Here is a 9,656-nt window from a genome sequence, read left to right as displayed (position 1 = left end):
ATGGCTCAGCTACCAACCCCAAGAGAAAAGACTCAATCCCTACTCATCTTGGCTGTGGCTTCTTGGGCACTGAACTAGAGGACACCCCTACAAACCTGTTTTCTGCACCCTGAAGAGAAGTCAGGATGCAGGAAACTGGAAGTCACAGATACTATTGGCCAGCCAAGAAGAACAGATCTAAGACCAGGTCTTGATTGGAGGAAAGTCAATGAAGACATGAAGACAACAACTCCATGAAAACATGGAGACAAATCCTTGACTGTGAAAGGAAGGAGAGAAGTGGGGATTGGGTTAAAGGAGATGTAGGATGGGGGACATTTGTGAGTGTTCACAGGAAAGCATGAGAAAGCTCACCACCCGTGAGAAGAGGTTGGACATTGTAGGAAATGGATCAAGACCCCTGAAACAGGTGTGGGGGAATGAAACCCAGAACCCAGCTGGAGAGGAGGGGCCATGAGGAGAGAAGCCTGGAAAAAGCCACCTCAAAGCAGGTCTTCGTGACCTCACAAAGCTGGCACACTCACCTCCAGGGTTCCAGAAACTCTGCGTCAGTCCTGGCTAGGTCTCCTAGCAACTGGATGCAGGGACCATGGCACTCTTAACACCACAAGGAGTAAAAAAAGTCTTCCAATTTCAGGTGAAGAGAAAAGACAGCTTTTAAAAGAGTTTTCTCAGATTGGTAAAATGGTGTGCTGTGTGTGTGAGAAGTGGCCCCTCAATGGTTCTTCCTCAAGGTGTCTACCTTGGACATAACTCCTTTCTTAGCACACCACCTGTGAGCCCTCCAATCAGTTTGCGTCAGCTGGAATGCCAAGCCAAAGTCTTAGCAGCCTTTGGAGCTTGGAGGTTCTTTTCCCAGCCTACAGGAACAGAGCCTGGCTGGAGCAAAGGAGGAGACAAGCACAAAGACTCTGTACCTTCCTCTACTCTGAGGAGGGCCAGAGAGACCCCTGGGGCTTGTTACCATGGGATGCCACCTCTCACCAGATAAACTCAGGGCCCTGTGAGCCTTTTGGGCTTGTATGCCAATGTGTGTGGTCGTGTGTGTGTGGTTGTGGGATGAGGGGTGGAGGGGGCTCTTGCTTTAATGCTGGGAGAGGGCAGATTTTGTTGATTTCTCAGAGTCAATTCTGAGGCCAAAAGACATGAGCAAATGGGGATGGCCTTGTGGAGTAATGAAGACCAAGTGCAGGACTTGGAGTTCTCTGCAAGCTCCTTGCAGAAAAGGGCTGTCCACAGAGGTGTCTCAGGGCACTGCTGTAGAGATCAGGCAAGAGGACCCCAAGCACAGATTAGCTTCTGACCTGCAGCCATGAGTTGATGGGCAGGCACCAGGTAAAGGCTTTCTTGGTGGAGTCTCCCTCCTCATCCTCGCATGTGCTTTCACCAGCAGCTGGAGATCTCCCAGGCAGCTCTGATTCCTGCAGCCAGAGCTGCAACACTCCCATTTTTGGTGGGTCTCTACTTCATGCTGCACCTTGACTTACCTTGTCTTAAAAAGGCACTTGCTTCTCCTACATCTGTTGACGTTCTACAGGAAACTTTCTGGAAAAGCAAAACAAACACTCAAGTGAATTGGGTTCTTACAGTTAGGACTCTGATCAAGCTCCCCACTGCCCACACACTAGTCTACTAAAATGCCTGAATTTTCACCAAGTTAGACACATTCCTTCTCCTACAGCATAACCTCACCAAGCCTCTTTGCAGTCATTTACAGTTTAGCATAAATTTCATTATCAGATCAATACCTCCGGGACAGCTAGTTGAGAATAGACACAGAAGTCAAATTTTGTCTTCAGGAAGAGGAAGGAGGGACCATAAATCAGGACTTGAAGCCTGCTGGAGGCATACAAGCTTGGAAACTATAGTGTCTAGCACGAGAACTCTCAGAGGAAGGAGAGGTGTTAGAAAAAAGAACACATTCCCAGAAAGGAGAGGGAAAGCTGTCCAGAAATGAAAGCACAATTCTGCCCAGGCATACCCACAGTCCTGGTTACTCTTCAGGATGATGGGGAGCCCTGAAGACCCGGTAGTGTTTTGCTCAATGAGGTTGGCATCTTGATTCCTCAGTCTCACCCACCATCCCTCATATCATGCCCTGCAGAAACCAAAAGGTAGGGAACACCTACGGAGACTGCTGAACTGGGAGGAGTTTGACGAAGTGAGAGACTCCCGCCAAAGCATTCTGCTGGATACACTCTACGAAAGCATCATCTTTGCCGTAGGCAAAGGATTCCCTTGGGTGGAAGTGACCAAGGTGGTCAAGTTCACAGAAGAGCTGCTCAAGGAAACCAAAGGTATGGGACATCTGGAGCAGGAGTCAGCGAGGCTTTCTGGGGAATAGGGGTCAAACCCCCCCCCCCCCACCACCACCACCAAGGTCCATAGTCTCAGGAACTCTCTGAGGAACTGGAAGCCCCTTCCTTTCTTCCTCCGACATTTAGTATCCTCACATGCTCATAGATAATATTCCTGTCTAGGTTTCTGGAAAGCGAAGCAAACTGAATGTCCTTCCTGGGTCTTTTCACTCCATCTCTCTGGCTGAAAATTTTGCACTATTCCAAGTTGTTCACATAACAGTCAGGGTGTTTGTCTCTTGGTCAGTCATTTACACTTTGGTGTGACTCTCATCATCAGATCAATACCACTGGGGCCGCTGGCTGAGAGTAGGCTCAGAGTAGAGTCAGGTTTTATTTGGGGGAAGGGAGTAGGGGCCATGATTCATACCTTTTGTTTGGTTTCATTTTGGTTTTACTTACATAAACATGTGACTCCTCTGTTTAAACCCCTACACTGATTCCCCATTGCATTCCTGAAAGAGAGCAAATTGTTCCACATATCAGGTTTTGGTCTGCTGAATGTCTTGGAGAAATCCATCAGCTTGCTGGCAGGGATGGGGTAAAAGCAGTCAAGTGAGTTTAAAGAGGGAGCATCTCTCCCACCCCTGCCATGCCTTCATGAGAAGAGCCATCTCCTCCTGGGACTCTAGTGCACAAGGGATGTGATCACACCGATCTATCTCTTGGGCTGTGAGCAGCAGATTCATTCGTTAAGCAAATATCTGGAACAGCCTCTCTTGGGTCACCATCATTTTAACCCTCAGCCAAGAGTCACTAACAAGTGCTAAAACCAGTGGCTGAATGCTTGATGAGAAATGGGATATTTACATATTTCCTCCCCACAATATTCTTGCTGATTATAAAGGGGGAAAAGAATACTTCTATGTGAGGGAGCCTGGCAGACATCTCCTTCATCAAATGATCCAGTCAACATCATCAGTAAAAGTACACATTGTGACTCATGTTCCACCTGGTAGAATGCAAAAGGAGAACCCAGCATCCTTCAGTGATGGTTCTAGGAAGGACTCAAAACATGATCTAATCACAAGAAAACGTTGAATTAGTGGCACTGAACAAAGTCCCTCTCCTGTGAGCTTCAAAAATATTAAGGTCCTGAGAGCCAAGGTAAGATAGAGGAGCTGTTTTAAACTGAAAGACACCGAGATGTGGCCACTAAACTTGACACGTGGCCTCAGTTTGGGTCTTTGTACATCAGAGTAAAAAGGATGTAAAAAGGGAACAACAGGGAAAATGCAAATGAGGTCTGGAGATTAAGCAATAGCGGTGTGTCAAGGGAGATCTCCTGATTCTGATGAGTGTGGTTATGAATGCCCTGTGTTAGGTAACATACGTGAAAGCAATCTGATGATGGGGCATTTTGTGGGCTGCTTATTCTTTAAGTAGTTTGGGAAAAATTTCTTTGTACTACGTTTTTCCAATTTTATTGAGATATAATTGACATATACCATCGTATAAGTTTAAGGTGTGTGGCATAATGATATGACATATGAACATATTGCAAAATGATTACCAAAGTAAGGTGAGTTAACATCCATCACCTCACATAGTGACAATTTTTTTCTTGTGAAAATGTTCAAGATCTACTCTCTTAACACCTTTCAAATATACAACAGAATTGTGTTAACTACAGTCACCAGGCTGTACATTAATTCCCAAGGCTTAATTATTTTATAATTGGAAGTGTGTACTATTTGAACACCTTCATCCTTTTTGCCCACCCACCTCTGGCAACCATCAGTCTGTTTGTTTCCGCTTGTGAGATCATACAGTATTTGTCTTGATACACTTTCGGTTTATCCACACTGTTGCACAAGGTAGAGTTTCTTTCTTTTTTATAGCTGAGTAATATTTTTATGGCTGAAAAATATCATATTTTCTTTTTTTTGGTGCAAAATGTTGGTTTATTAAAGCATAGGGACAGGACCCGTGGGCAGGAAGAGCTGCTGTTAAAATATCATGTTTTCTTTATCCATTCATCCATTGATGGACTGTAGGTTGTTTACATGTTTTGGCTGTTGTGAATAATGCCGGCGGAAACATGCAGGTACTGATATCAATTCAAGATAGTGATTTTTTTAAGGACTTTTTTTTTTTTTATTTGACAAAGAGAGACAGTGAGAGCAGAAACACAAGCAGGGGGAGTGGGAGAAGGAGAAGCAGGCTTCCCGCTGAGCAGAGAGCCCAGTGTGGGGCTCAGTCCCAGGACCTTGGCATCATGACAGGATCCAAACAAAGGCAGACACTTAACGACTGAGCCACTCAGGTGTCCGCCCCCAAGATAGCAATATCACTTCCTTTGCATATATGCCCAGAAGTGGAATTGCTGGTTCATATGGCAGTTCTACTTTTAATTTTTTGAAGAACCTCCACACTGTTTTCCACAGTAGCTGCACCAGTTTTCATTCCCACCAATAGTGCATGAGGGTTCCCTTTTCTCCACATCCTCACCAACTTTATTTCTTGTCTTTTTGATACTGGCATTCTAACATGTGTGAGGAGGTATCTCATTGTGGTTTTGATTTGCATTTCTCTGGTGATGAGTGATATAGAGGTTGTTTTCATGGACCTATTGGGCATTTGAATATCTTCTCTGGGAAAATGCCTATTTAGGTCCATTGTCCATTTTGATTAGATTATATGGGGTTTTGCTATTGAGTTGTAGGAGTTCATTGTATTAACACCTATCAGATATGTGTTCTGCAAATACTTTCTCCTATTTCATAAGATGCCTTTTCATTTTCTTGATAATTGCTTTCGCTGTGCAGAAGCTTTCTACTCTGATGTAGACCCACTTGTTTATTTTTGCTTTTGTTGCTTATACTTTAGGTGTTATATCCAAAAAAATTAAAAAATCATGGTCATGACCCATGTCAAGGAGGTTTCTCCTGTTTACTTGCAGGAGCTCTATGGCTTCAGTTATGCTATTTTTTAGTAGACTATTTCTTAGCACAGCTTTGGGCTCACAGCAAAATAGAGCAGAAAGTATAGAGATTTCCCACAGAAACCCTGTCCCGTATATGCACAGCCTCCCTCACTATCAATGTACTCCATCAGAGTGGAACATTTATTACAACTGATAAATCTACCTTGACACATCATTATCACCCAAAGTTCGTAGTTTATATTAGGGTTCATTCTTGGTTTTGTGCATTCTATGGATTTCAGTTAATGTATAATGACATGTATTCACCATGAAAGTATCACATAAAATAATTTCACTGCCCTAGAAATCTTCTGCAGTCTATCTATTAATTCCTCCTTCTCTGCCAATCCCTGGCAACCACAGTTTTTTTTTTTACCATTTCCATACTTTTGCCTTTTCCAGAATGTCATATAGTTAAAAGTCATAGTCTTTTCATATTGCCTTCTTTCACTTAGTAATATACATGTAAGTATCCTTCATGTCTTTACATGGTTTGATAGCTCATTTCTTCTTAGGATTGAATAATATTCCATTGTCTGGATGCACCAGGTTTATGCATCCATTCAATCTACTGAAGGACTTCTTGGTTGCTCACGGATTTTGACAATTTAGAGCTGCAATAAATACCTGTGTGTAGGTTTTTATGTGGACATAAGTTTTCAACTTTGGGTAAATAACAAGAAATGAGACTGCTTGATTGTAAGGTAGGAATGTGTTAGTGTTGCTGTTGTTAGTGTTGCCAAACTGTCTTCCAGAGTAGCTGTGCCATTTTGCATTCCCACCAGCAATGAATGAAAGTTCCTACTGCCCCACATCCTCACCAGTATTTGGTAGTGTCCATTTTCTCAACTTCGGCCATTTTAATAACTGTGTAGTGGTATCTTGCATTTTCCTGAAGACATATAATAATGATCACCTTTTTATATGCTCGTTTGCCATATAGATAGATAGACAGATCTATATATCTATACATCTATATGCATATCTCTCTCTATATAGAGATATATAGATATAACTTCTTTGACAAAGTGTCTATTAAGTTTTTTACCCATTTTTCAAGCAGGGTGTTTTCTTTTTGTTAAATTTCTAAAGTTCTTGGTCTGTGTTAGATAACAGTCCTTTATCAGGTATGTCTTTTGCAAATATTTTCTCCCAGCCTGTGGCTTGTCTTATTGTTCTTGACAATGTCTTTTGCAGAAAATTTAAATTTTAAAGAAGTCCAAATTACCAGCTCTTCTTTCATAGACTACATCTTTGTGTTGTATCTATAAAAGTCATCACCAAACCCAAGATCATCTATGTTTTTTATATATGTTATCTTCTAGAGGTTTAATAGTACTATATTTTAGATTTAGACCTATGATCCATTTTGAGTTAATTATTGGGAAAGGCATGAGATCTGTATCTAGATTCCATTTTTATACATGTGGATGCCCATTTGTTCCAGCACTATTTGTTGAAAAGATTATCTTGGCTCCATCGTATTGCCTTTGCTCCTCTGTTAAATATCAGTCACATATATTTGTGTGGGTCTGTTTCTGGGCTCTCTCTTGTGTCTGCCCTGTTTGTCTATTTGTCTATTCTTTTGCCGATACCATACTGCCTTGATTATATACTCTTTTTGAAACTTTTCTGTATTTCTTTATTTTGAATTTTTTTCAGTCTAATACTTTTTAAAAGATTTTATTTATTTATATATTTATTTGACAGAGAGAGAGAGATCACAAGTAGGCAAAGAGGCAGGCAGAGAGAGAGGGGGGAGCAGGCTCTCTGCCAAGCAGAGAGCCCGATGCGGGGCTCGATCCCAGGACCCTGAGATCATGACCTGAGCCGAAGGTAGAGGCTTTAACTCACTGAGCCACCCAGGTGCCCCTCAGTATAATATTTTTTTAACATGTGGCATATTTGAGGTCCTCTGCTGGACTTCTGTCCAAGGCCTCCAACCACTGCCAAGCAAATAGGACACACGACGCCCTGTCCCTCATACATGATATCCCCACCCCTTATGTTCCCAGAGTTCACCCACCAGTCCCAGCATCAGTGACTCAATGTCCCTCCTTAATCTTACCACTTTTCACCGGCTCCTTGTCCACCACTGTTTCTAACCCACCTCCATCTCTTGACCAACCCACAGCTTTCAAATCTTGTACTGCATCTTTTCACTAAACAGCATGGTGATTTTGTTCAGACACAAATAAAATCCCACCACTCCTCTGTTTCAAGCTATTTAGGGGCTGCCACTGAATCACACATCTTATATGCACGTGGATTAGACTCTTTTTATTTCTTAAACTGCTCGTGTACCCTTCCTTCCCTTCTCTCCTCCAAACCAGTGATCCCGGTCTGAAGGCTTAAGCCAGACATGGCACTGCTTCTGGGCTGACTTAAGAGATAACTGTATCCCATCCAACCCCCCACTCAGCCCTCATCGCTGCAGCCTTCCTGGCATCCCTCTTGGTCCTGTTCCCTGCTGCTCACAGCAATGCACAGGTACCAGAGTTCAAGCCTGTCGGCTGAGCTCTGTAGTGGCTCGTGGCCAGAACAAACACTGACGAGCGGGAAGAAGAATGTCAGCCCCAAGCAGGTGGGAACTCGGGCTCTTTCAAGTTTCCATCAGAGACTTCCACAAGCTGAGTCTGTGAAAGGCAGTCAATGATGATGCAAACCAAACTTCAGACTTGGGAGATTAGCTCATACTGGTGCTTTCAGCATTTCTGGTTATCGCATAACTTGACAGCACAGCCTAGCTATGCCTTGTGGATTTCTAAAACCGTGCAGTTGGAAGGACATTTGGTGATCCGGGAACTTCATTCCCTCTACTGCAGGGAGCCCCTTCAACCAGCCAACAAGGTTCTTCAAGCCTCTTCCGACACCCTCCAAGCTATAGGGTGCTCCCTCCTTTTGAAACAATTTATTCCGTTGTACAACCACTCCTCTTATTTGGAAGTTCCTGTTTATATCTAGCTACACCTGTCTTCTGCACCTTTTACTCAAATGATCAAAGTCTGTCCTTTAGAACCAGAATGCAGGACCTGCAGATATTTCATTTGCTTCATAAAATGTGACTATTATGTCTTTACATTTAGACTAGAAATCCCCAGGCACTTTTGCCTTTCTTAATATGAAATCATTTCCATAGACCCTTTCCCCCTAACCCCCCACCACTGCCATCTTCTTTCCTGCCCTTCTCGGGGCATAATTGTGATTGCCAATATTGTTCTTAAAATATATCATCCAAATCCAAACACAAAACAGCCTGCAATTTGATCACTGAAGTGATTAGGGATTTTATCACCTCCTCTGTCCTGGTGATGATGCTCCTTTTTATATAGCCTATGGGTAAGTTTACTTAATCAACATCAAAGTCACATTGATTTATATTGGGCAGGCAGTCCCACATGGGAACTATTTTTCCCATCCTGCTCTTGTGCAATGGCAATTTTGATTATTCATGCAAGACTTCACAATTATTCCCGCTGATTCCATCTTGTCAGTGTTGGCCATCTTTCCTTCCTCCTGACATCTTCTAAATCTTGATCCTGGGCTCTCCAGCTTATGAGTTCTTCCTCTTACCTTTAAATCATCCCCAAATTTGAGAAGCATTGTTGGTACAAACACAGAATAGGAACAAGCTCTTGGGTGGGCCCCTCATGCCTGAAATTTAACTCACTGAAAACAGAATCCATCCAAAGGCTCAGCACCTAAAGGGAACATTCCAATCTTATGTCAGTCCCTTACTGGATATATGGTCCTTGGCAAGTCACATCACCTCCAAGCCTCTGGTTACACATCTAGAAAATGGGAAAAGCAAGAATACCCACTTCCTGGGATTGTTTTAAGGATTAAATGAGGTTATATACATAAAGCTCATAATGTGAATTTGGTGCCTAGTAAGGACTCAGTGAGAACTAGCCATTATTCTTAGGAGGGGACCATAGGGACAAAGGCAGAAGACTTGAGAGAATGATGTGATTCAGAGATGGCATGATCAGAAGTGGCTGCATGCACTTGGATGCAGCAGCCAGGACAGATCAGCCTCCACAGGTTCAGAAGCAGCATCAGCTTCCTCCCGAGGGCAGCAGAGATCATCTGAAGCCCTTTCTCCTCAGATGCCAGCACAAACGCAGCTGACCCTGCATCACAGGGAGTAGGGCAGGACAATGGGCTGAGAGCAAAGGGGCTGGCACTTCAGCCAGAGGCAGTCCAAGGAGGTAAAGGAAACTAGCAGACTTGTTTGGTAAGTGGGGAAGTGAGAAAGAGGCAGGCAAGCTCAAACAATGAGTCTGTTACCTGGGTTCCCAGGTCCGCTCCCAGGTAACAGACTCATTGTTTGAGCTGACTCTTGAGAGTAATACCACATGCTGGCTGTGATT

The 9,656-nt window shown here is 43.3% G+C and overlaps 1 protein-coding gene across 1 annotated transcript in view; it reads left to right on the top strand.

The window, feature by feature from the left end:
- The first annotated feature begins 551 nt into the window (after positions 1-551).
- C2H8orf74 (chromosome 2 C8orf74 homolog) overlaps positions 552-9,656 on the top strand; it is a 35,753-nt gene continuing 26,648 nt past the window's right edge. The window contains exons 1-2 of the mRNA XM_032330785.1: positions 552-637; positions 2,105-2,297. Coding sequence (XP_032186676.1) covers positions 590-637; positions 2,105-2,297 — 241 coding nt within the window. The 5' untranslated portion in view covers positions 552-589. The remainder of the gene's footprint in view (positions 638-2,104; positions 2,298-9,656) is intronic.

Source organism: Mustela erminea, chromosome 2 (genome assembly GCF_009829155.1).
Source record: "Mustela erminea isolate mMusErm1 chromosome 2, mMusErm1.Pri, whole genome shotgun sequence".
In the NCBI taxonomy this organism is placed as follows: domain Eukaryota; kingdom Metazoa; phylum Chordata; class Mammalia; order Carnivora; family Mustelidae; genus Mustela; species Mustela erminea.
Note: the sequence above shows the minus strand (reverse complement) of the source record. Positions and strands in the feature narration are given on the sequence as shown.